Raw genomic sequence first — 27,623 nt, 5'->3', positions numbered from 1 at the left:
CTACTTAATTTCCTTGTAAAAGAGAATGGGTCATGTTTCTACACGGTCACGCTCTTACGGGGCTCTAGGAAATGGAGGGCTGTGTGTGGGTGGTGCTTTTTAATCCAAGGCTGAGGTGTTCTGGAGAGGAATGCAGTCCTGTAGCCGCACTGAGAAAGCAGCCTGCTCCAAATGCATTACGCAAACGGCTGAATGTGCATCTTTAGATCCTGTGATTTTGTGGGTGCGTTGCTCAGTCACTGCACATCTGGAGCTTGTGGTGGACGTACACATCCTCTGAACTTCATGTCTTAAGGGCAGAGGCTTGTTTTTAAATGTGCTTTTTAAGCCTCTTCCGCATCAGACTGTCAAAATTACAGAGCTCCGAACAATCAAGTGGTTCTTTACTGAACAATTATGATACTTTAATGGTCATGTCGAAAATATTTGGGGTACAATTCATGTACTCACGACAGGAAATCTACTAAATAAAGCTCAGTTTGAAGTGCTGTTTGCACGGATCTCCTTGGTGGTGGCCGGTGCAGATTATCCTTCGTTTTTCTGTTATGACGACTGAGTTTCCACTCAGCTGATCCACATAAAATATGCTTGGCTGGGCATGACTGCTGCTAAGAAACTTATCACCAAACACCAAATATTTCCCGCAAATGTCATGTTTCTTAAGCTATCAGTTTCCAGAATAAAAATAGATTTTCTACCAATATTGCTTCAGTGGAAGACGGAATGGGCTGTAAGATGTTTTTCTCAAACAGACAATTTCATTTTTTGCACCTTCAATCCATCAATGCGAATGCCAATTGTCTCCTTTTGTCCATGCACTAGCTACGGGGTGTTGTTCCTCGTTTGGTGTCACCTGACTGCTCCAATTAATATAAAACATTGAATGTTAAAACTCTTTTTCTCATGTCTACATGCGCCCTGCAGGAGGCCTATGTGATGGCCAGCGTTGAACACCCCCACGTGTGTCGTCTGCTTGGCATCTGCCTGACGTCCACTGTGCAGCTCGTCACCCAGCTGATGCCCTACGGCTGCCTGCTGGACTATGTCAAAGAGAACAAGGACAACATCGGCTCCCAGTACCTGCTCAACTGGTGTGTGCAGATAGCCAAGGTAAGAGCGAAACCTTGTGAAGACATGAAGTTACATGTTATGGTCTATTCGACAATAATGATTAATCCAAAAGTAACTGAGTATTTCTGCAGAGCAAGTCAAGTTCTTTTGATTTGCAACTGCTAGAAAGCACAGTTCATCCTGCCTTTAACTGTTGAATGATATGACTTATTATATGATGATGACAAGTCTATTTTGAAAGCACTTTAACAACTTTGATCATGTCTGATCAAGTAGTGTTTCCAAGAACACTGTGCTTATGTAACAACTTGTACTTCATCGTTTGTTTGGCAAAAGGGTATGAACTACCTGGAGGAGCGCCACTTGGTGCACCGTGACTTGGCGGCGAGAAACGTCCTGGTGAAGACTCCTCAACATGTCAAGATCACCGACTTCGGTCTGGCCAAACTCCTCAACGCGGATGAGAAAGAGTACCATGCAGATGGCGGAAAGGTTGGTTGAAGATTAAAGTATTTTCAAGTCGTAAAAATAAGTTTAAATGAAAGTGTTTGTCTGCCCTTTTTTTGTTTTATAGTCATTATTTGTTGTTGCACTCAAATAGGCCTAAGAGCAACCATATATATGCATTTATAGCCTGTTACAAATGTGATCTTTGTTAGACAAATGACTTCCTGTAGATGGATGAGAGATGTTATTTTTGCATTTCTAGTTTTGCTCTAGATTGTATCTTATGTAAGTGAGTGTTGATAGTTCTGTCAGAAAGAAGAGAAATAACAAATCAGATAAGTTCCTTCTCTTATCAATGTTTTCTTTGAGAAACTGAAAGCACCATTTTCCTCACAGAAAAATGTGTAGTGTTTGTATTTACTTGTAATTACAGTGTGACCTATACACTTATTTCCGTAGTACCCGATGATGTAATATTTTTCCCATAATATGATGATTACCCCAAATGTGCATTCTTTTGCTTAACTTGGTCTAAAATTCAATGACACTGTAAAACTCCTCTTTATTGCTGTATTACCTTATAATGTTGTAACTTTATTACATCAGTGGTTTAATTTTTCCCCCAGACATCTGCCCGTTCTCACCGGACGGGCAGATGTCCAGTTCTTTTGAAATTCATCCAGACAAAGCTGGACTGGACCTCAAACATAGACACTTGCTACTGCTGACACGTCCTTTATTTGTTTTAGTTTGATGCAATTATATTCTGAAACGTGTTGTTGATTGAAAATGACAGGACAGTTTTCCAGACAGGTTAGAGACATCCACTTAGTACGAGACTTCCGTCTGCAGGAAACCATCACAGAAATCATTTTTTAAGCTTTTAGTGACGCAAACTGTGTTGACATTTCTAAAATGTTTGATTTTATATGTGTGATTATTGCAATTCTGCACCACTAGGTGACAGTACAGTTACATTACATACTGTATATGGGAAAAACAGAAATGGATTTCAATTTACCAAAGTAATACAGTACTTTGAATAAAGAAGACAAATTTAACTAGACGATATCAAGATCCAAAAATTATAGACATTGCTGTTGAGAGTCCACTGGCAAGTGTACAGTTGAGGCCGCTGTCTCAACAAGCTTCTCTTCACGTAAGTAAGTTACTGCAATATTTGGAGATTATTACATTTCTACTTTTTTTTTTCTGCAGGTACCAATTAAATGGATGGCTCTTGAATCAATCCTGAACAGAACATACACACACCAGAGTGACGTTTGGAGCTATGGTAAGTGTAGTGCTTTATGTTGTGAATACATGCTGGACCTCTAACCCAGTGAGGCATGAGCCCTGCTTGCGATGCAGACTGAGCTAAATCCTTGTGCAACTCCAGATATATAAAACAGCTGTTTCTGTATTCCCGAGGAGTTTTGGTGACAGTCTCAGTGGAGAAATGTGCATTCATTGCCAACAAAATTGTTTTAACTTCAAGTGAGGCAAAGAGAGGAAAGGCATTTTTGTATTGTATGCCTCTGCGCCAGCCTTGGACCAAGGCGTTATGTTTTGGGGTTGTCCGTCCGTCCATCCGTCCTTTGGCACAAACATCCACTTGGACTCAAGGATGAACTCAGTAGAATTTGGTGGTCAAAAGTCACTGTGACCTCACAAAACACATTTTTGGCAATAGCTCAAGAATTCATATGGTAATTATAACAATTTCACACAATTGTCTAATAGGATGAAATGATAAAGTGATGACATTTTGGACAGACATGGAGGTAAACTGCAACTTGACTGGTTTGTGGACGAATACAACCACGCGGTGGTAATTCAAGTTGAATCCGTCGACGTCTTAAAACACAAAATGAGAAGGGAAAACTTCTTTCTAGCATTTGTGATTATTAGGACACGTTTATCACACACCTAAACACCAACGGTCTCAGAGGGACAATATCACGTCAGAAGAGGTTGCTGCCACAGCCCACATAAACAGTTCTGCTAGTACCAGGACCACACGCAGACCAGTAGCAGCACACGCAGACCAGGAGCAGCACACGCAGACCAGGAGCAGCACACGCAGACCAGGAGCAGCACACGCAGACCAGGAGCAGCACACGCAGACCAGGAGGAGCACACGTAGACCAGGAGCACACGTATACCAGGAGCACAGATATACACAGATGCATTCACACACAGCATAGCTTTATTGTGTGGGCCAGCTCCAAATGTTCTTTTCCCAAGGGTTTTGATCTTGCCTTCCGCTCAATATGGCAGAAGCATCAGCAGACCCTGGCAGAAGTGACAGGCTTCTTTTCCTCCCTTTTCCTTACTTCAGCTCTTCCAACAGAGAAATGCATCCTGCCAACTCCCACTCCTGCAGGCAGAGCCAATTTGTCAACATAGCTATTTTGATACTGTGTGATATTCGGGAAGCTTACTTCCTGTCACTCTCATTTCCTCTCTTTTATTGGGAGCAAAACAAAGTGAATGACAGCTCAGCAGACTGACATGTACCAACTGTCTTCCTTTCCGTAGGCGTAACCGTTTGGGAGCTGATGACATTTGGGACCAAACCGTATGACGGGATTCCAGCCAGTGAAATAGCCGGGGTCCTGGAGAAAGGGGAGAGACTGCCTCAGCCACCAATCTGTACCATAGATGTCTACATGATCATGGTGAAATGTAAGCTCGGTGGGCCGCGGTTGAAAGCTTCTGCTTTTCCGAAGTGTATTCATATGATCATTTCCTTTTAAAATACGCTGCTGCTGCTGAAGTTCCGATAATTTCACCACAGACGTTAAAAGTCTCATTTCATCTTCTTGTCTCATGATGATATCTGCTGATATGTCTGTACAGGTTGGATGATTGACGCAGACAGCCGACCGCGTTTTCGGGAACTAATAGCCGAGTTCTCAAAAATGGCTCGGGATCCTCCTCGATATCTGGTCATCCAGGTGTGATTTTTTTTTTGAGGTGTTACCTCAGATCTAACAGTCTTGAGACTTCAGTTTATTTGATAATGTAACTGTAGTAACCTATTAGACACACCAAGATGACAAGGTACATTTTATTTATATTCCAGGGCGATGATCGCATGCACCTGCCGAGTCCCACAGACACTAGAATGTACCGCAGCCTGATCAGCGGGGAGGGCATGGAGGACCCTGTGGATGCGGACGAGTACCTGGTGCCACAACATGGCTTCTTCAACAGCCGGAGCAAGTCCACCACCCCGCTGCTTCACTCCACAGTAAGCTACTCCATAGAAAAAACACACACACACATCAAAGGTGTTGGATCAAGTGTGTACGTCCATCTGCCTCTCTGTCTCAGCTGACGTTGAGGTGCTGCAGCTCAGATTTTGGCAAAAGCAGAGACTATGATGCATCCTGCAGGGCTGGGAAAAAAAGCTGATATTTCATAAAAATATATTTGAAGGGAGAATTATTTCCACTTTGTGGTCCGGCATTTCAAAAATAGAAAATGAATGCTATAATTTAAAGACAACATTTCTAACTCTAAAAAAGCCAGCGCTGCCAAACCACTGACCCATTTCTGATGAATGTTCAAGGCAAGATGTTTTTTTTTGTTTTTTCTTTGGTCATGAAATAAGTGTAGTCAAACAATCATGCACTGACCAAAATCATTTATTAACCCAACTGGCCTCTGAGTCACTCACTGTGAAGACTGATTAGTGTCTATGTCTTTAGAGCTTCCACAAGGTGGTGTAGTTCTACTGAGAAGACATCCTACAGTACCTCACAAGATGTGTTGTATGACTGTCCACTTACAGGAAACATTCAACGTCACCAACAAGTTAAATAAAGGAAAACCTAAGTGCGAGAGAGAGAGAGAGAGAGAGAGAGGCCCATCTCTGAACTATACACCCTGTATAACCATACATATTGGAAAATACTGGGCCACAGTCATTGTATTTGAACTATAGCAGCCGTTGAGCTGGTCAGCCACATTTACTTCTTCTCATATAAAGGTTTTACACAAATCTGGGAAACATCAGAATATTGTCACAGATTCAACAGAAAAAAAGTGAATCTGTTCATGTAATGAGACACAGATACCTTTTTACTAAAGAAGGCAGACTCACTCACAGTTACCTTCTCTATCCAAACAGTGAGAGAGGAATACCAGCTGCTTTGCAGGAAGGGAGCAATTTCCCAGAAACAGCATCATTAATTGATTAAGAACTTGCACCAGCAGTGCACACTTTACCAACATGCAGTCAACTGTTTGAAAATGTAATTGTGCTATTTTAACTGTGTTTTGGGAAATGGGATGCCTGCATAAATCATTACCCTGTGCGTCAGAATGGAAATAAACGAACGCAATTATCTTTCGCATGAAGCAGCAGAAGCAGAACGCTGACAGTTGAACTGAATCCAGATGATCGATCGGCGAGCAGAGTTAAACTATTAGCTCCGACTTGAATCTGAGCGGCCAGTCGTACCTGGCCTGAACCCTGCTGAACCCAGCTGCCCTCATTCTGTTTAAGTGTCACCAGTGGGACTATTCCTCCGCTTCCTGACCCCTACACACTCGTCCTCATCAGCATCATCCCCTCTCCCACGTTTCCTCCCAGGTGCCCTTTGATTGATGAGAACTGAACAAGGAGAACTCTTCTACTCCAGGTTCAGTGAAGGCCATGCGTAGGCCTGGCTCCTGTATCTGGGAACATTGCCGGCCACTGACAGCCTGGTTAGCCCATACAAGCTTCAAAGTGTAATTACCTTTGCAGGCAACTCTTTAAAATCGTTGTCCAATAAAAGCTCAGCACAAGCCTGCGTTTTTAATATCACTGTTGGGGCACGGCCCGCTATGGGTCCAGAATTATTTTTTTACAGATGGTCGCTCCTTCAGCGTGTTTAATTTCCTTTTCTTGTTGAAAGTAATTGCGTTGCCACAGCTGTCACTCTGTTCTCGTTCGGTTTCCATGGTTTTAACACCGTTCACAGTCCTTTGACTCGAGACTCTGACAGACTCAACAAAGCTTGTCAGATTGCCTGAATGAATATGAATCTTCTCGTTTATTTCGATCCTCATCGGCTTGTGCTGAGATGACAGCTCTGGTTCCTCGGGTACCGTAAACACACATTACTATCACGATTCAAAGGGAACTTATTATCCGCTGAGAAGCGTTGAAATAAACCACAGTGACTGAAGGAAACGCACTTTAAAAGAAGCTATGAATAAAAGAAGGACGTACAAATCAAATACGATGAAAGAAAAAGATAACAAAAATATAGTATTTGCCTAAATATATTGTGCACCGCTTGTGTTGTGCATTGCACTGAAACTACCTGTTTGGTTACATTTTGAACCTTTCTTCCCTTAATGTCTGCTTTATTGATAAATGAGGAATATCAAAATGTGTTATTGATCCATAAAACACAATTTCCTGCTCTGCATTCAGACATTAACTCTTGTTTTTTATGATCTATTTTGCAGAGCCTGAACAGCAGCATCGGAACGTGCCACAGCAGAAATGGATTATTCGTAAGGGAAAATCTATCCTTTAAAGAAAATGACTTGTATCTTTCTGTTAAATGATTTGTATTATGTGCCACAGTGCTACAAAACAACCTCTGTCCTCTGTTGCAGAGTGCATTCCCGAGCAGAGATGGAAGCGTGGTGCTCCGATACATTCCTGACCCCACAGACAAACTTTTAGACGACGCCTTCCTGCCATCTCCAGGCAAGTATCCTGCAACTTCAAACCCCTCAGTGGCACCACTTCATCACATTATTCAAGTGAATCTCAGTGGAGCTCTCCCCTTGTCCCTGAACAAGAAGAGGAAGAGGGACATCTAGTGCACAAGGAGCATATTGCTGTACTTATTGCACTGCTGAAGAACTTTTTTTTTTTTGAAGATTTTAATCCTTTGGAAAATGTGTCTCATAGATGCATAGCTTTTTGACTGCAAATAACTTCCTTGAGTGCACCATTGAGGAAGATTTTTCAGATCAGAGGCTCCTCACAACTGTATTGCCACTTGATGTTGATGTAACTTTGATTTAAAAAGTAAATCAAATCAAAGGGACTTAATTGGCTGGTTGTCTAAAGCAAGTTTTTAAAGTCTGTACGTTGATTGTTACTACCATGCTACCATTAAATTGGTGTACTACTGTTTACCATAAAGTTATATAAGGTTGGTCAAAATCGATGCAGCCAAGATATCCTGAATTTTAGGCCTTTAGTAAGGACGAAGCTCTAGAAACACTGGATTCTACATTTCCCATAATGTGTCTTGATAACACTTTCTAAACATCTACTTCTTTCAAACTCAATGCCCAGAGTTTGTAACACAGAATATATTGTTTAGTTGTTGTGACAGACTAAGTAGTACAATTAATCAACTGACCTTTATGTGGAAAAATAGTGAACTGGCCCTTTAACTCCAAATCGTGGCTGCCCGGAAGGTTGGAAGTCAATTTGCAAACTGAAAATGATCAGCAGCGCAGGGATGTAATGGTTTGCAGTTAATGGGCTGAAACATGCCACCATTATGTTCTGTTGGTTTTTTATAAATGACCTGCTAGTTTCTATTTAAGCTGTGTGTACACTTAATGAGAAACTATCCCGTGCCCTTGCTAATGTCAGTGTCTTTCTTACAGACTACATGAACCAGAACGGAGTTTCAGACGTGATGAATCCCATCTACCAGCACCCGGGTCCACCTCGCACCACCCTTCCCACCATCTCGTCAGACGACACGGAGACCGAGTACCTTAACTGCTTTAAAAACGAGGCCATCGAACCCGAGTATCTCAACGAGATCACGTCCCCCGCCATCCTCCCGCTCACCTCCAACGGCACGGTCCACAGCGTTCAGAAATACCAGCCCCAGAATAGCATCGACAACCCTGATTACCAACAGGATTTCACTCCCACCTTCAAGACCCACGCCAACGGACACATCCCAGCGGCTGAAAACGCAGAGTACCTGGGCCCAGACTGAGGATACAGTGGATACAGACCATACGGAGGAGACTGTTTCCTGTTCCATTAATAAGGAGCATTGATGTGTTGGCTGAGAGGGCATAGCTAAGTGGTACCATCAATTATTATTATGTCTTACGGAGTCAAGTGACACTTTGTACGAGCTTTCCGTGTTGTTTGCATGCAGGCAGAACTGTCCGGCAGAACCCCTCTCATTCCAAAGACTTTTTTTCTCTCACCACCGAACTACAAAATGACTTTTTCTTGATTAAAGCTGGACAGAAGATGACTCAGTTGACCTGAGAGTTGCTGGATCAGATGTGCTCTTGTCAGTACGTCGTAACCCCCCCGTCTGAACGTGAAAAGCTCTTCTGAAAATCTCCCTAAATGTTGGAAATGATGTTGTATGTCATCCGACTGTGTCGGTGAAAGACTGCTTGAAAAGAGGATGTAAACTGCCTCCATTTTTAGGAGGCAGACGCTCTATACTTCAAAGAGCAGAAACTTTCAGCTCAACCCAAATCACAACCGAAGGTCCTTGTGTTGTAGAGTCACAAGTTAGATACACAATCAGTCAAAAGTATTGACATGTTGGAATTTAAAGGGTTGACAACACGCGGCGGTGCACAAGAAGATTAAAGGGAGTTTTTAAGAGTAAAATGCTGGCTCGACTGTTGTGGTCCTTCAGAGGCCTGACGACACTCATCCTGAAGGTTGAGTCAACGAGGAAAATGCAATGTACAGAATGTACAGTCAGTTTCAATGGGAATACTGGAGAATTGTATTGTTTAAATATGTTACTTTTATGCTCTAAGACAGTTCTGTATGTATTACAAACTGGTTGTTCTCTCTCTCTCTAAGAGTTTCCTGTGTCCCCTGATGTGTGATATCGCACTATGTAGAGAATGTGATGGTAAATATGCGAGTGTGGTCGTATTCACACTGGGTAGAGTTCCAGTTGAAAACCCGCAGCACTCCTGTAGCATGAAGCATATTTGTGTCGACCCACAAAGTTAGCTTTATATCACTGTGGCACATCAGTTTCTGCACCCAGGAAGTATTTTCTGGTCCTCTTACTGATTATTTCCCAATGTTAGCAGTTTTGGACTTGCAGCTTAAAGTTTCTATTAATGCAACAAAACAGATTTAAAGTTTTCTTTGTCTCTTGTTTGAAAGAAATCTGGTAGAACTGTCTTAGGTCATGTGAGTAACGTGTTAGAAGTATGTTTCCCTGTAAACACGAGTTGTTTTACAGACTATTTGAATGGCTCACATCAGAAACAAAGAATGTTTCTGATGTGTGTGGACTAAAGTGTCGATATTAGTAGCTGGAGACTTTTCCTTGTCTGTCTTTTTTTTCTGTTTTTTTTTAACAAAAATGTAGACAGTTGTGTCACACAGGGTGTTGACAACATATCTATGAATCTGCTCCTAGCTGTAAAGTCTTGTAGTCTTGCAAGACCATTAAACTTTGCAAATATTATTCCTAGTTTTAAAGGAATATACTATTGTAGCAACCTGAAAGCCTACTTTTGCAGATTTTACACAGGTACATGTACAGAAAACAGTGGTTATACTGTAATATACCCCAAAATAGTCACCTATAATTTATACTCAGTACACAGTTTTGTCACATCATACGTGAATATGCACTTATTCCTGAATTGTGATTATTTCATTCAAAAGTGAACTTGAATAAATCTTCTTTTTTTTCTATGGAAAGACGGTGTTTGTTTCCCCCCCACAGCTTACAAGTGAAGAGCGAGATACAGGAAGGACCGGGAGCCCAGTGATTCACTGATCTACTCAGTCGTTTTATCTTGATGCCTGCAGAACTTCCAAGACTTTCAACACTTTGATGAAATGTATTGAGCAGATAATCAGCTCAAGGGAGCAACATCCACTCTGTCAGTGTGAGCACCGATGACATGACTTGAAACCACCACTGATGAGATAAAAGAAGCTTGAGTGAGCATGCGAGACACAATCTCATTGAATACAGAGAATAAAACAATAGCTTTTTATATTTCATTGATCAAAAGTGGTGTGGGCTGATGTTGTTTATTTTCCTAAATATGCCTTTCAATGCTATTATTCAGTTTAAAACCTAACTGAGGAGTTTTACTTGTATTTAACAGCCTTGTTCTATATGTAAACTAGGGGGAAACTGAGTCATTTATTTCACTGAACAAGGGTTTACTTAAACCAAGATATGGTGCTGTCTGCTGTGTTCAGGACATAAAAACTTTAGGGTGATTAAAATATTAACCCGAGGGGAAGATATTAGATTAAACTGCACGCTCGAACTGCCAACACAGCAGATTTTTACCAATTTAAAACTTTAGAGTTAAAGATGCATTACATTTGAGATGAAGTTAGTATACATTTCTGCAGATTCTAGAGATTAGATTGCAAACTATTTATATTAAATATTCCTACATTTAGGAAAACTTGGTTTCAAGTATGTGTCAATAACATATTTGTAACTAAATGAGCACAATCAAAGTAAGGGGGAAAGAAATATCCATTGTTACCATTATTGACGATTCAACACAAGGAATTTTTCAGTTTAGAACTCAGCTAATCTGCTTCATCAGGACTGTTTGGATTGACTTTAATCAGATTGGATTGATCACATTAACAACAGAGACCAGGAGACCAGGAGGAAGTGATCACATGAAAAGAGCACGCACCAATCGTGACCTTTAGCCAATGTACTGTTTGATTTCATTAATGATTAATGAACCTAAGGGTTTTAAATAAGCATATTCAGATTTGAAGATGTTATTTTTCTATTATATTTATTATTAATAATAATAATAATAATATTAGAATTCATCAAATAAATCCTTATCTTTCTTTTATTAGTTATATATCTTATATCTTTCCATAAAGATTCTGCATAAAGAAAATTCCATGGTGAACCAAAACTAGAATAATTGTTCTAACTTTGGCGTTCAATAGTAGTTAATATATTCAGTTAAACATGTTGTAAAGGATATTACATGAATTGCTCACAGGGAGTTTTCCCATTTTTTCAGGACGGTGGGTAAGTTCATAGTCATAACATGTGAGCCGGTTGAGCAAACTTAAATCATCAAATATTCAAGTTTGAATTGGGTAAGGTTTTCTTGGTGTCATGGAATCAAATAAACTGCCTTATTTAGTTTAAGAAGAGACAGATTTGCATACCTTTAAGGCTAAGTACACACTACTTCCTGACAGTATTCCTTAACGGACTAATCTTCAAAAGGTTTCATGTTTGTTTTTACTTTCATTTATGTCTTTATTTTGTCTATAATATGTGTTACCTTGTCTGCTTCTTGAAACATCTTATTCATTGTGTGTTCATGTGTTTCAAACTTTCTTGCCCTTTGGTCACCGTTTGCCAATGCTTCTTAATATCAGACATTGAATTTCCTTCTCTGTCCTGAGAAGATGTTTATGGACTGTGTAAACACCATGGACAACAATATAAATAAATACAGGACAGAATAATTACATCCCTGACACAGTCTAATTAGTTGTATTTTATAAAGAAGCTGTCAATTTTCTTTTAATATTAAAAAAATAGGTTTTAGGAGATGTAGTGCCTCCTCAGCATCGTTTGGTGGCAGCACTGAGACGGCAGTTAGTCTCCGCCCCAAACAAATAATACAACGAAGAAGAAATCATCAACAAGATCTGCGAAACTTTAGGTGAGCGGCCACTTCGTTTCGGTCGTTCCAGTAAGAGCGATGGGAGTCCTACCAGGGAAATCCATCTCGAGCATACTTTTCTTCATTATCCTCCTGTCAGAGGGACACTTTCGATGGGTAAGTTGTCAACTGACGTCCGTATTCTTGCGACTAAAACATGACTCGGCTCGGTCTCCCTATTTGCTAGTGTGATGTGTATCTGAGGCGGCTAGCAAAACTAAAATCCAGGTTAGTTTAGCTATTTAAGGCTTTCTGTTTTTAAAATAGCGTTAGCCAGTAATTGGCTTTAACAGTAAACTCAAACATAATATTGAGCATTAATGTTGGTTAAAAACTGCACTAGCGATGACCAACCATAGTGAACATAGACGTTAGCTTTGACACTCCACAGAGACGGTTGATCCACAGCCGGTGTCGAAATAAGTTTCGTGCTGTCATGTCTATGCAGATTGAAAACAACACCCTATTTCAACTAGGTATTTAAACAAAGCTGAGGTAAATATGCTCCAGTCAATGCTGTGAGCACTCTAAGCCATATTGTTTTATCTTTAAACGGCTCACTAAAGTGGAGTTAGCAGGTTATTCAATAAACAGACAGCTAGGTAGCTAACGTTAGCTACATAAATGTGACTGTTCGAGGATGTACAGAATGTCTTTTTTTTTAAGTGTGAAATTCTTCTATTTTTTTTTTAATAAAGTGTATAGATAATGTAGTCATTGTGACAACACATAGAAAACCTGTCTGTGTTGTTTTAAACTGTATTAAATGGTACGAATATAGTAGTAATACATAAAGTAACGTTACATAGAGTGGTAATACAGTCCTTGGGCTGCACCTTGATAACATTAATGATAGCAAAACAAGATTTACTTTAAACGAATGATGGACATAAAGGTGTAATATACATTATCCACCGTTTACATATTTATTACGATTTTTTCCTATTATGGAGAATGTGATTTTAGTTTTTCTTCATGAAGACACCATGAATTATGTAAATCAAGGTAAATTGTTTTTTTTTTCTGGTGAAGTTGTCATTTCAAATCACGCCAGACAAACATCTGTCATTTGATTAGATGTAATCAGATTTAGATAAATACTCTCTGTCTGCATTGTTTGCATTCCTATTCGTGAGGTAATTAAGTCAATCTAAACATTAGACCACTCGGAATATTACTGTTTCAAGATAAGATATGTGGATGAGCGGAAAGGAATTTACAGAAATATGTGTGTGTGTCACTTCCGTTAGAGGGGTTTGTGGTTGTACATCAGGTTTCTGTTATGATTACACTTCAACACAAAACGTCTGGTTCTTACGCAATAAAAAAACAAGTATCTCACAACTAGTTCTGAGTTTTGCAGGTTGTCAGTTGGTACATTGTAGTTTGAGGTACTGCCCTCGTCTGCAGCTTGCATGAAACTCCACCTGAAACAATAATGTGAGCGCTGCCCTTGAACTCAATCCCACGAGTAGGACACGAGTGTAACGCTGCGCTTGCTCATAAAACAGTTTGTAGAGTAAGTGAATTAACTTCCTCTCCCAAAACAGAACATGTGAGAGCTCTGATGCTGAATAGACAGATAACAGACGACCTAAACTGCACGAAGCTATACTTTGTACAAGCGTGTATTCAACATTTCATTATTAAATAGTATGTTGTTGTGTTTTCTCTATCATATCACATTCAATAAAATGTTTCAAGTGCTTAGTCGGAGCCGTAACAACAACAGTGTTGTTATGTTGCTATAGAAATTTGCCCACAGTTCTCCTTTCTCTTCTTTCTTGACGCTGAATGTCGAGTTAAATCACCAGCATGATGGTGCACGATGTGACTCAACTGGCTCTGAGTATTACAAGGCTATCTCTTAAAATGCAGGCGCCTAAGGAAACATTTTTGCAGAAGTGAAATTGTTATTTTCAGACATAGAGAGCACGAGATACTAGAAACACAGGAAAGAGGCATGACTGGAGGTTAAACTTGGCAAAGTGGTAAACCTCAAGGTAAAAAGGTACAGCTTTCACCGCCCATCAGACTTGTCAATTCCTTTTCTTTTTTTTAGCAGCCAAAACTAAGTCGCATGCTCCGAGAGTGGACCTTTAGAAGAACTCTATACGAGCTATCTGTCTTTGATTTTTTCAGGCAAGACCTTGTCCTCATTAGATAAGAATAGAAGTAGGCTACTCTCAGTAAAAAGCTCCAGACTGAATGCAGACCACTGTACAAAAACAAATACATTTGCTTTATGAACAACATTGAACACATTGTCACTGTCTTTTTGTTGTCTTTCTGCCAGGTTGAGGCACAGCACTGTGTGTGGTACGGGGAGTGTGGGGAGTCCGTATTGGTGCCTGGAAAGAAGTACAACTGCAAGTACACTGGTCCTCCCAAACCGCTGGACTCCCAGGGTTATGACCTTCTCACGGTACAAAACGGCAGCATCTTGATGTTTTTTGCTGACTTTTGATGCTCTAACCAATCATCTGTGATATACTTCTGCATTCTAGAAGTGCTAAAGTTGAACAATGTCTACAAAAGTGTATTAAAGTGACACCATCCCTCTTTGTGGTTACTTGCAGGAGCTGTGTCCGGGATATGACTACGGAAACCGAAGCCTCTGCTGTGATGCTAACCAGTTGAACACCCTCAAAGGGAGTCTCCAGCTGCCCCTTCAGTTCCTGTCCCGGTACGCACTGCGGTTAGAACATTAACTAATGAAGCACATGACATGCTTCGAAGGGCATTACAAATTGCTGAACACAAACAATGGGAGTATTTGCTCTTTTGAATCCGTCCCTACGTGTGCTGCTCAAAAGTTGTTGTTTGAACATGCAAGCCGTGGCTTTCCATGTTCCCAATAATGCGTTATGGACAGACTATGATTTTATAAGGTTGGCAGCTTTTCTTATCTTCGGAGATTTTATTTACTTTACTGCATTTGTTATTGCCTTGTTTTTTTTCTTTGCAACTGTTTTACACTCTTAAACTTTGACATATTGTTTTAGGTTATGCAATATCTGTTGTTATTCTGTGTGCTTCTCACACTCACTACCGTGCGTCTGTGTGCAGGTGTCCCGCCTGTTTCTTCAACCTGATGAACCTCTTCTGTGAGCTGACATGCAGCCCTCACCAGAGTCAATTCATGAACACCACCAAGTTCAATGGCACCGATGTCACCAATGGCACCAATGTCTTGGAAGTGCAGTACTATATTGGACAGACATTTACCAACGGTGAGTTCACAGCCAGATGTTGATTTAGATATGACAAACGGCTTAGTTATCTTTATTTCCATGGTATGTACCTGCTGTGTAAACTTAATTAGTTTCCTACTTTAACATGACGTGTTGCAGTCATAAATGCGTTTTGGTCAAATAAAATAGGAGTTTTGCAATTTGACGAAGTGAAAATCTTGAGTTGTTCCCTGAACTAATCAAATATTTCTTTTCCAGCCATGTACAATGCCTGTAAGGACGTCCAGGCGCCGTCCAGTAACGTAAAGGCCTTATCACTGCTGTGTGGAAAGGATGCAAAGGACTGCAATGCTACCAACTGGATTCAATATATGTTCGATATTAACAATGGACAGGTTCCTTTCCCTATCATCCCCATATTCTCAGGTAAATCATTTTAAAGTACTTTAATGTATGAGGTCAAAACCTCCCTACGCCTTCCTTTTCATGCCATTCAAACAGATGTTTACCTGCTGCTCTTTGCCGCTGTGCTGTGTCTTTTGCACCAGACGTCCCGGTGTCCGGTTACACTCCCATGAACAACAAGACCTACGACTGCACAGAGGGGCTGGAGGACGGTTCGGGCCCCTGCTCCTGTCAGGACTGCACGAAGGCCTGTGGCCCCAAACCTGTGCCTCCCCCTCTCCCCCCTCCCTGGACAATCCTTGGCATCGATGCCATGACTGTCATCATGTGGATCTGTTACACAACCTTCCTGCTTTTCTTTATTGGAGCTGTACTGGGAGCTTGGTGTTACAGGTAAAGGACTTTTATTCTTCTTCTTGGATTCATGTGTTGTACCAGCAGACCCACTGAAAACAAACGTATTGGTTCTGATGCTTGCTTTAGGAGTTAATATCAAATTGGCTTGCGTGGTTGTTTGTGCATACAGGAAGAGGACCGTCATGTCTGAGTATGGCCCCATATTGGACAGCAATACCCCGCTGTCTCTCAATGGGGATAATCCTGACCAAGGTAATTAAACATTAAACATGGAACAAGTGAAAGCGTTAGTCCTCTTTCTGCAATCAGTTTCCTGTGCCACTAATTGAATGCATGTAATAACATTGTTGCATCATTGCTGAGCTAACTCCCGGTCTTTTTCTCCTCTACAGTAAACGCATCCTGCTGTGAAACAATGGGCGAATGCTTCGAGAATGCTCTGCGGACCCTCTTCAGTTGCTGGGGTTCCTTCTGTGTGCGGCATCCCTTTCTGGTCATACTGGGCAGCCTGATGGTGGTGGTGGCCTCCTCCGGGGGACTGGTCTATATGCACATCACCACCGACCCCGTAGATCTGTGGTCTGCTCCCACTAGCCAGGCTCGCCAGGAGAAGGACTACTTTGACAGCCACTTCGGACCCTTTTTTAGGACCGCGCAGCTCATTATAACCACGCCACTCATCGACCCTTTTATTTACTCCCCCTACTTTGGAGGATCAGATGTCCCGTTTGGAGCCATCCTGGGCAAAGACATCCTGCACCAGGTGGGTTAGTGGGAGATGGATCAGTAGCAGAAGTATCGTTTCTGTCACCAGATAAAATAGAAACATTGCATGTGAAGAGCAGCTGCTTCCGTGAAAACTGTGGTTGATTGGTTGTCTTTTTTTACTTTTATTTTTTTGCAACCTTAACCAACCAGGTGCTGGATCTTCAGCTCGACATCGAAAGCCTGATTGCGACATACGAGGGCGAAAGTGTCACCTTGAAGGACATCTGCTTGGCTCCACTGGCGCCTTACAATGACAACTGCACCATCCTGAGCGTCCTCAACTACTTCCAAAACAGCCATGCTGAGCTGGACCACAGCGTAGGAGACGACTTTTTCGTTTATGCCGACTTTCACAGCCACTTCCTCTACTGTGTCAGGTGAGGTTTGCTGCTTCATTTTGTGAATTTGGTATGTTGACCAGTTAGCTGGCCCTCCTATGGTCTTAATTGCCAGCAGAAATCTATTGCCGGTTTAGGAAACGGTAAAGTAAAAAGGTCAAAACCTCTGCGTCGCAATCGAACACCTGCAGCTCACGAGAATCTATTTTCTCCAGACACTGGCATCTGCATTTACTGTGAACTGTTGCATGTGTGTGTGTGCGTGTCCGCTTATAAAAGCACAATCTGACTTCCTCATTGGTTGTCACGCAGTGGTTCTTCATCTGTTATTCTTAACTGCACTACAATTAGGCAGGAACCCGTGCCGATGACTGGGCTAATCTAATAACGGCCGTTATTGTTCAGGCGATTTAACTCTGTTGCTCTTTTCTCCCGCAGTGCTCCAGCATCCCTCAACGACACCACTCTCCTCCACGACCCCTGTCTAGGCACCTATGGTGGCCCCATCTTCCCTTGGCTGGCCCTCGGGGGTTACGATGGTGAGCTGGATTAACACCTTTTTGGGGGCAGAGAAGAATTTAGTCTCCAGTTATCTATGTGGTTGATAACTGAGGAGTGTTTTTACAATGAATGTGTCTTCATTACAGAAACCAACTACAACAATGCCACTGCTCTCGTGATCACCTTCCCACTCAACAACTACCTGAATGACTCCGTCAGGCTGGGCAAGGCTCTGGCATGGGAGAAAGAGTGAGACAACCACCTGTTTCTAAAGAGAGAGAGCTCTTTTGGCTTCATCACTAATAATGATGTCTTTGCATTGACTTGATTTTTTTTTTTCGTGTGCATTTCAGATTCATCAAGTTCATGAAGAACTTCAAAAATCCTAACCTGACCATAGCCTTCAGTTCTGAGAGGAGTATTGAAGATGAAATAGACCGAGAGAGCAACAGTGACATCAGTACCATAGTAGTCAGCTATGCCATAATGTTCATCTACATCTCTCTGGCCCTGGGTCACATCAACAGCTGCAGGAGAGTGATGGTAAGAAATTCCTTGCGTCATTCATTTGTATAGCTCTTAAGTGTCCGTTACCATGATCCATATCCGAAATAGTTTCCAGATAACGCAGTGTAACTCTTCTTTCTTGTCTGTGACATAAGAGCTTGACACACTTCTTTGATTCAACATGCTGGACAACTTCCTGCTACTCGAGCAGCTAAAGGGAGGAACATGACTGACCCTCTGTCCCTTTGCCTCTACAGGTGGACTCTAAGATTTCTCTGGGTATAGCAGGGATCCTGATTGTGCTCAGCTCGGTGTCCTCCTCACTGGGGATCTTCAGCTACTTTGGCATCCCCCTCACCCTCATTGTGATCGAGGTCATTCCTTTCCTGGTGCTGGCTGTTGGGGTGGACAACATCTTTATTATAGTGCAGACATATCAGGTAACCGCCACGATCCATTAAACTGTTATGTATTAACCCATCTGGGTTGTCTCATGGTTTAATGCGTACGTTCACCTCAATTACGCGTGCTTCGAATTTATTCACTTGAAAAGTGACAATTTGTTATGTTTATGACTTTCCCTTGCTGCCAATAAAACCTGCTAAACCTACTAAAAGTTTCCATCTGTACTTCTGAACAGAGGGATGAGCGGATGCCTCAGGAGGAACTTCACCAGCAGATTGGTCGTATTCTCGGAGACGTAGCCCCGAGCATGTTCCTCTCCTCCTTCTCAGAGACGGTCGCCTTTTTCCTGGGTAAAATACATCAGCTATTCAATAGACATGTACACAGGCAATGTGAAAATAAGCATTATGTATCCTAAGTGATAATATGCCACCTTTTTAAATAGATTTTTATGGACAGGATTGACTCCGTGCCATAGTTTCCTGGTGAGTCTCGTGCTGATAAAAGTGTTGACCTTTTTCTTCTGTAGGAGCTCTTTCCAACATGCCCGCAGTGAGGACTTTCTCTATGTTTGCTGGCTTGGCCGTTTTCATTGACTTCCTGTTGCAGATCAGTTGCTTTGTCAGCTTGCTCGGCTTGGACGCCAGGAGACAGGAGGTGAGACGGGCGGAAATGAGTGTGACATAAATGATTACGCTGGAGGGGTTACAGATGGCAGATTGGGAACTTTGCATGATTTCCTAAAGATTTAACAGCTTAACGTCGTACAAATGTGATAGAAAAGTTTTCATCTAATTTAAATGATTACTCCTCACACCCGATTCTAGCTTTGAATCAGTTACACGTGTCAAATGCTGTGTTGTCTGTTGTGTTTGAAAAGGGGAATCGACTCGACATCTTTTGCTGTGTGAAGCTGCCGGAAGGTCAGGAAACGAAGACGGACAGTTTCCTCTTCCGGTTTTTCAAGAAAATCTTTGCCCCGTTCATCCTCAAAGAGTGGGTCCGACCGATCATAGTAAGTGCCTCAGGGACACTTTGCCGGTATGATTTTAACGTGTTGATTCAGTTTGACTCCTATTTTTCATCTGACGTTTTTTCTTCATCTCCCTTTGTTCAGGTGGCTGTGTTTGTGGGAATGCTCTCCTTCAGTATCGCTGTGGTGAATAAAGTAGAGATCGGACTGGACCAGAAACTCTCCATGCCCGATGTATGTTTTTGCATTTTCTTCCATAGCTCTGTGTTCATGGATTGTGATTGAATCTTTTAATAGATGTGCGCAAAGTAGAATGGTTGTACTATTTGTAGTAGCATATACATCAGTGATGCAGTTTATTCTTCCACTGCTCACGTCATTCTATCATCTCACTAAATCAATCATGTGCCTTGGTTAGCGTTTCTGTGCTCATGGAGGTCTATTCTGATGATCTGTCTCTTTTTATCTAGGACTCGTATGTGCTGAACTACTTTAAGAACCTGAGCATGTATCTCCACACCGGAGCTCCGGTCTACTTTGTGGTCGAGGACGGTCTTGACTACAGCAGTCCAGAGGGCCAGAACGCTGTGTGCGGAGGAGTCGGCTGCAGCAACGACTCTCTAGTCCAGCAGGTCTACAGCGCCTCACTCATCAGCAACTAGTAAGTCTGGGCGGTGAGGAAGTGACATCACAGGTGGTTCATTTGCACAAGACAAAGTTGATCATTTGTGCTGCAGGATGAGCCCAGAAGTTAGCTTTGCATTGGTGGTTCCCTCGACAAGAAGGGGGACAATGGGAGTCTTTTCATCGGATTTTGGATTATTGCAGAAAATACGTTCTGTGGCAAACAAACATTTATGACACTTACTTTTGCAGAAAACATGTGAATGGATGTGATAGTTGGGCACCACAACCTGAAAACTTGGGAGTTCAGATGAGGCGAAGCTCGTGAAAGGACACAAAGTCCGTCTGATCTAACCTCTGGTTATATGATCTATTCAATTTCACTTTTCCTTTCACTCCTAGCACAACCATTGCCTTCACGCCGTCCTCTTGGCTCGATGACTACTTTGACTGGGTGAAGCCGCGGTCCAGCTGCTGTCGGTACTACAACGCCAGTGGGGACTTCTGCAATGCCTCTGGTATGTTTTTATCTAATGTCAACATGCTTTGAACCCTTTGAACCCTCATTGCCCCGCTGTCACAAGCTGTTTTTCATACACAAAATGAAGTGAAAGGATATTGTTTAAAGCACATAATCCATGGCATTAACGCAATTATTGTTCAGGTAATATACATTGTATTTAAAACTAAAACTCCGGTATTGCACTAGTTAAACTTTATGAATGACTAACGTAAACCTGTTCAAGTTTTCAAAAAGGAAAAAGTGGATATTCTGTTATTAATAGGTCCCTGGTTGTTAAAAAAAATCACCTGCGTGTCAACAAGAGGCGGTTTATTTGAGGAACTGGGAGGCAAACAGGAAAACTCCTCGTTCACATGGAATATTTACTGTACATTGAGTTGGGCAATTTAGCTGCATGCAGTTTCAGGAAGGATGTGAAAATGTTAATAGAGCCATGGTCTGTATTTTTTAGTATTGTGTAACTTTGAGGTAATTTTTTTTTTTTTTTTTTTTTTTAAGTTCATGGCTTTGTCTCAGAACCTAATCCTGTGGGATGGATACAAAAAAAATAATATTGTTACGATATTGTTTTCCAGTGGTGAATCCGTCCTGCGTACACTGTCGGCCCATGACTGCAGAGGGAAAGCAGCGGCCAGAAGGAGAAGACTTCATGAAGTTTCTGCCCATGTTCCTGTCAGACAACCCAAACATCAAGTGTGGAAAAGGGTAACTTCATAGCTCTGCTGACATTTTACTTTCTCTCTGACATGTCATTGAATACTTTCACTTTAACTTCTGTTTATTATCTCAGTGCAGTTGTACCAGTTTCGTTGTGGTCGGTAATGTCCCCCTCATGTATCTCAATGCTCCTCCAGCGGCCACGCAGCCTACGCCACAGCAGTGGACCTGCATCCCAACAACACCGGGGTCGGAGCCACTTACTTCATGACTTACCACACCATCCTGAAGGAATCCCCGGATTACATAGAAGCTTTAAAGATGGCCCGAATCCTGGCTGAAAACATCACTCAGTCCATTGGCCACAAAGTGTTTGCCTACAGGTGAGTCCTGTTTCACTACATGCAGTGCTCTCTTTTAATAGTATGCATTACATTATAGTTATTGTTGTTTTTGTGACCTTAAGTAGGTGTTTTTCAGTTTCCCCCACTGCCACTGTTTCTTCCTGTTGAAGTGTTGAAATACTTGTTCCTGAGGTTTTCCTTGTTTTCAAGTCAATGTTCAAGGACATTGGAGGGAGAGGGAGGGAGGGGGGGGAGTAGGTCACAGATAAGCACACAGCAAAAACAACATTATAAAAGGCAATATAGCTGATGTTTGACCTCGTGTCCTGAATTCATCTTGCTGTCAGGTTGAGCAAAAATCCCAATAAGTTGACTTACGAGTCTGTATGAGTAATGCATGGCAGGATAATACTATAGATAGAATAAATGTCATACACGTCATCTTCTGTCCATTTCAAAATAGCAGTTGTCAGCGCTCTTATGACGTGTTCTCTAAATTGTATTTCCCTTTTCTTTTTTCTTTTTACAGCATCTTCTATGTGTTCTACGAGCAGTACCTCACCATTGCGCATGACACGGCGGTGAACTTGAGCCTGTCCCTGGCAGCCATATTTGTCGTGTCGACCGTGTTGCTGGGCTTCGAGCTGTGGTCGGCCGCGCTCGTCAGCGTTACCATCGCCATGATCCTGGTCAACATGTTTGGAGTCATGTGGCTGTGGAACATCAGCCTCAATGCAGTGTCCCTGGTGAACCTGGTCATGGTGAGAAGAAGCAACATGGAACACCGGAATGTTATCCCAAGCACAAAAACAAACAACATGCGTATTAAGTGAAGCAAGAATGACTCTAGAGAACATATATTTTACGTTAAGATAGACAATAAGCTTTGTGCATTAACAATTACATTTATTTAAGCAAGGTGCCACAACTAATTATTTGAAAGGGGGAAAAAAAGATTAATGTTATCATTATTGGTCGAAGTTTCAGTTGTAATTATGACTCGCTCTACTTACTTCAGTTCAGTGCAATGGACGATTTTCATTTTCATAAATTAATTTTAAGAACAAGAATTCTTTCACTTCTAAATTATAACTCTGTTAAGCAGGATTAGCAATTTTGATCATAGAACTTAAAGGTATATTAAGACATATGTTTTTGAATATGGATGGTGTGCATCACAGATTGAGCCTTTAAACTTGGGTAAACAACCTGCCCTTCATCTCTTATTTATATATATATATATATATATATATATTTTAACACAGTGAAACATGTCAGCCTTCACCGCTGAGTTGTCTGCTATCCTCTGTTGCAGTGCTGTGGGATCTCGGTGGAGTTCTGCAGTCATATTGTTCGAGCGTTTTCCATCAGCGTGAAGAAGAACCGAGTGGAGCGGGCTGAGGAGGCCCTGGCTCACATGGGCAGCTCGGTAAGGCTCGCTTTACTTCTCACCAATTTCACCAGAGGAAGCTTTTTCAATACATGCAAGTCAGGAGCTTTTAGTCTCGAGCATGTTTTTCGTAGACTGGTAATGTGGATATCAGTGTAAATAAGCTCGTAGGGCAAAATAAAGTAGTTTTTGTGAGGAAAACCATCTTTTGGCATAAAATCTGTTGTAAAATAATTAGTTTCTCTGTACGTTAATACTAATTTTGGTCATCATCATATGACATTTAATGACACTGGTTCATTCTCGCAGGTGTTCAGTGGGATCACACTGACAAAGTTTGGAGGCATCACAATCCTGGCTCTTTCCAAGTCGCAGATCTTCCAGGTCTTCTACTTCAGGATGTACTTGGCCATCGTGTTGCTGGGGGCCGCGCACGGCCTCATCTTCCTACCCGTGTTGCTCAGTTATATCGGTCAGTAATGTCACTCGTTCAAAGGGCTACGACAGATTTCATTTTGAATTAAATCTAACCTGTTCTGACATGGTTTTTTTGGGTTTTTTTTTCACAGGTCCCTCGGTGAACAAAGCGAAAGTGTTTGCCGCTAACAAGCGCAATGCTGGTACAGAAAGGGAGCGCCTCCTCAACTAGTAGCAGGCCGTCTGGGACAATGAACAATGAACGATTTGTCTGAAAGGGACTGTGTGGGTGTGAGCACAAGCCCTTTCTCTGATTACTGACACACTCATCATCGTCGTCGTCGCCACTACTATGCACGGATTAACTCCGGAATAAACTTGGGAATAGGAGCGCCAGAGGACTGGTCCAACTGCAAACCTACAGATTTTCTCAAAAGACTTGGACTCTTCCCCCCCCCCTCCATTCCTCCTCCTCCTCCTCCTCCTCCTCCTCCTCCTCACACTACAGTAAAAAGGCCTGACTTCAGCATCTTTAACGTGAGCAACAATTCCTCTTTGATTGTGGAAGTAGAGGAGACCCCAACATCAGTTTACAGACAAACTGCAGTCAGTTCCATATGCTATGAGCTATTTTGATTGGGAAAACTCAAAAAGGGTAAAAGTGGTTTAGTTTTTTCATATATTTCTTTTTTTCTTCTTTTTTTTTAATATATACCAGAAATGATTTACTGAACTTTTGTTGAACTATTTGATATTATGAATGATGTATTGACTGGAACACGGCACACAGTGGAGCTCACGGATGGCGATATCATGCGCCCTCATAACACCTGGCATCAACGTCGTACACGGGGTTCACATACTGTATTCTAAAGCAGGACAGCTAGACGCAGCAATAATGTGCTTCCTGTGCCACTTTGGACGGTAATGTTTTCACTCCATCACCCTGGATTTGAAATGAGGTTTGAGTTTTCAGCTTAATGGGTTTTTGGTTCACATTCATGTTGGGAGAGCAGTGAAGGAAGGGTTTCCCCCTTTAACCTTTTTGGGGAGTGTATATAAGAAGAGGTTTACATGGATGTGGACGTAAACACCCTCAGAACGGAAACCTCAAAACTCTTGTTTCATTTAAACACTACTGGAATACAGAGCCAAAACCAAACCGTCCCAAGTACTTGTGCACACGGCACCCTTAGGTGTTGCGTGTTGCTCTCCAAACTGCATCCTGCCATGTCTTTTATTTCCACATTGGAAGCTATTTAAATGATCCGGTACAACATTTAATTTTAGAGCTATTAAGTGTCCTTTTTGAAGTGTTTGCATAACTACATTGTTAGCCCCTCTTGGGTGCTTTAACTAAAACCCCGTGTGTGTGTGACATCAGTCAAGATACATGTGGATGCCAGGTGAAGAGGGTGCTATAAGGTGAAAAATGGCTTTACTTTTAAGTTTGTGAGACGTTTTTTTTTTTTTGTTACTGAACAGAACATTTGTTGCATTAAGAGGTAAAGAGGAGCGTTACTGTAGATAGCTGACACAGGGCTAATTTAGACGTTTTCCTTCATCATCTAGAGTGCGTTGATATAGAAAACTGTAGCGTAACTGCATAATGTTACAGTCCTGAATTTTTCATTCCAACATTTAAGTTATTTTTTTGTTTTAACGATTAACATTTTGTTACCATGCATAGCTTTCTTAAAAAGAAAAAAAACCTTCCAGTGACGTTTCAAGTAAAGGCATCACTTTGTTCTCAAGGAAAACTAAAAAAAACATCCCACCGGCACCACAACATGTCCCCGATTGTAGCCGGTCGAGATGATCGCCAACTAGTTGCATTTGAATAGGGTTGTGGCATCAGTGGAAGAGGATGTTAATATTTTACCCAAGCTGTTTGATATCTGCTGGGATCTTAAAGGAACAGTTCCCTTCCTTGTTTTTAGTTGGGTTTTTTGGGGGGAATGTAAGACAGAATTGTGTCGATGGACAGTTTAAACCTGGATGTGAAAGAAGTTTCCGAGCAAACGACTAAATAATTTGTACCATGATGAACAAAGAATTATGCTTGTTAATAACAGTGTTGTACATTGATAACAACAAATAATCTCTGACATTAGACAATATCACTGTGGGAAAAGAGACTGAACTAAGCATTGAATACTTTAGTTTTTAACAATTTTAACAGATATTAAATACCTCTCAGAAAAGTATGTGCTGAAGCCTGCCTCTCCTTTGGTATTTTTTTTTTGTGGAATTATATGTTCTATTCCCATGAAGTCGGATGTCATCTTTCAGCTCCGTGTTTAAGGTTAGTATAACTGCAGCGGATGCTTCTGTAGCATAGAACAGACACAGTTACATTTCTTCAGACTGACCACTGAGTGGCGCCTGAATCTGTTCATGGAGCTCTGTCTGGGCCGTGCTCTCAGTAATGTAGTGGGAGTGACCTAATTGTTATGTCTTGATGAGCAGCAGTCTTGCCGTGCTCCAACATAGTCAGTGACTTACACTCCTGCAGGGTGCAAATATTTCACACGCCAACTCTACAGAGCATAATGAACTGAGGCATCTAAATCTGCAGCTTTTGGATATTTACACCAAAACTTGACAGCACATCAGTCACTCGCACCCCATTTGAAAGTGGCTGCCAAACCCCCGCAGCAATGTACTTCCTCCCAGCGTGTGTTGTTGTTGTGTCTGTCTGTCCGGCCCTGCTGTCACACAAACCTCCAGCTCATGACTTATTTATCCGCTGCCCTGTGAGAGCGGGGACTGTTCTTTGAATCTCGCTGAGAGATTAAAATATTAATTTCCTCTGCAGGTCTGCCGTGCTGTCTGCAGGGGAGGATATACCTGTTGTGAGAGCACGGTTATGTAAGACTTGCGAGGCTCTCCTCTCACCAGGCTCTGACCTATCCCCATCTTTCATTATGTCGCAAAAGCACCTAAACTGCACTGCAAGTTCAACACGGTGTGAAAAAGGATCAAAAAATAGAAACTGAATTGAAAGCTGATAACTATAACTGAACACAATAAGGTTACCTTCACACATTTTTGAGCTACAAAACAATCAGAAATGAATAACTCCGCTCATGAGACTCTGGATTGTAATGTATTGTTCTGCTATTTTAGATATCAGGTAGACAAATTTAGCTTGGCAGTGATTCCTAAAACATAAAATTATGTATAAAAGCACTCTTTACAAAGTAAAAGCAAAATAAATATAGTTATTATTACTGGGTTTTTGATTAGTTTTGTTGCTGTATAGATAATAGTTGGTGCTCACTTTACTGTAGCATCACACTTGTGCATCATGTGACAGTTAGCTCTCCTAAAGCACTGAATGGGGGAAAAAAAAATACATTTTATGGGATTTACTGCAAACAATCAGTCAGGATGAGTTATGATGAAATAACCTGGATTATCAATCCCTGGAATATTTGTTTTCTAGGTAATAGAACTAATCCCAAATGTAATCTGTCAATAATCTCCTTTTGTAACAAATACAGTTCAGGATTTCTAATTACAACAATCGTTTTGTTGAATTTAATGGTTTTGTGTTCGATAAAAAACTGCTCAGAAATCTTGCTTCATAATGCTGGTACAGTATCAAGTGTTATGTAAATCATACTACAGACCTTTTTTCATGACATACTATACTGTTGCAATTTCTCATGAAATATGTGCATGGCATACTGTGCCATAATACATTATGACATTCTTCATGACATACTAAACTATGACTTTGTATGATCTTTTTTGACATGCTATACAGTACTATGACATATTTCGACATCAATGCTATGACTTTTTTGACATATTTTACCTTGACTTTTTCCGACGTTGTACAATTAATTTTTTATGACATGGCATACTGTACTATAATTAGTTGTGACTTACTCTACTATAACATTTTTATGGCTTACTATGCTGTGACATTCTTATCACATCTGCTTCTGAAACTCATTGGGTAAAAGTACATGGACTGTGCTCTTTTCAAATCAAGTCCTGTGTCCACTAGCCCTTCCCTTTGCTTCCTCCCACAT

At 41.4% G+C, this 27,623-nt stretch overlaps 2 protein-coding genes across 2 annotated transcripts in view; both read left to right on the top strand.

The window, feature by feature from the left end:
• Positions 1 to 10,449, top strand: part of egfra (epidermal growth factor receptor a (erythroblastic leukemia viral (v-erb-b) oncogene homolog, avian)) — a 39,109-nt gene extending 28,660 nt beyond the window's left edge. The window contains exons 20-28 of the mRNA XM_079172424.1: positions 925 to 1,110; positions 1,408 to 1,563; positions 2,737 to 2,812; positions 4,060 to 4,206; positions 4,381 to 4,478; positions 4,607 to 4,774; positions 6,988 to 7,035; positions 7,141 to 7,234; positions 8,155 to 10,449. Coding sequence (XP_079028550.1) covers positions 925 to 1,110; positions 1,408 to 1,563; positions 2,737 to 2,812; positions 4,060 to 4,206; positions 4,381 to 4,478; positions 4,607 to 4,774; positions 6,988 to 7,035; positions 7,141 to 7,234; positions 8,155 to 8,498 — 1,317 coding nt within the window. The 3' untranslated portion in view covers positions 8,499 to 10,449. The remainder of the gene's footprint in view (positions 1 to 924; positions 1,111 to 1,407; positions 1,564 to 2,736; positions 2,813 to 4,059; positions 4,207 to 4,380; positions 4,479 to 4,606; positions 4,775 to 6,987; positions 7,036 to 7,140; positions 7,235 to 8,154) is intronic.
• Positions 10,450 to 12,156: 1,707 nt separating this feature from the next.
• Positions 12,157 to 25,796, top strand: npc1 (Niemann-Pick disease, type C1). Its single transcript, XM_079172871.1, has 25 exons — positions 12,157 to 12,294; positions 14,474 to 14,602; positions 14,757 to 14,863; positions 15,247 to 15,410; positions 15,630 to 15,797; positions 15,920 to 16,169; positions 16,303 to 16,385; positions 16,526 to 16,896; positions 17,052 to 17,278; positions 17,678 to 17,778; positions 17,887 to 17,989; positions 18,094 to 18,283; positions 18,505 to 18,687; positions 18,888 to 19,002; positions 19,182 to 19,309; positions 19,533 to 19,667; positions 19,770 to 19,859; positions 20,096 to 20,286; positions 20,652 to 20,767; positions 21,348 to 21,477; positions 21,627 to 21,812; positions 22,303 to 22,534; positions 23,089 to 23,202; positions 23,473 to 23,635; positions 23,733 to 25,796. The coding sequence occupies exons 1-25, from the start codon at positions 12,217 to 12,219 to the stop codon at positions 23,810 to 23,812; spliced, it is 3,834 nt and encodes a 1,277-aa protein (XP_079028997.1). The 5' UTR covers positions 12,157 to 12,216; the 3' UTR covers positions 23,813 to 25,796.
• The last annotated feature ends 1,827 nt before the right edge of the window (positions 25,797 to 27,623 follow it).

Source organism: Pholis gunnellus, assembly GCF_910591455.1.
Source record: "Pholis gunnellus genome assembly, chromosome: 14".
Lineage (NCBI taxonomy): Eukaryota > Metazoa > Chordata > Actinopteri > Perciformes > Pholidae > Pholis > Pholis gunnellus.
The sequence above is the reverse complement of the archived record's forward strand: the minus strand, read 5'-3'. Positions and strand labels throughout refer to the sequence as shown.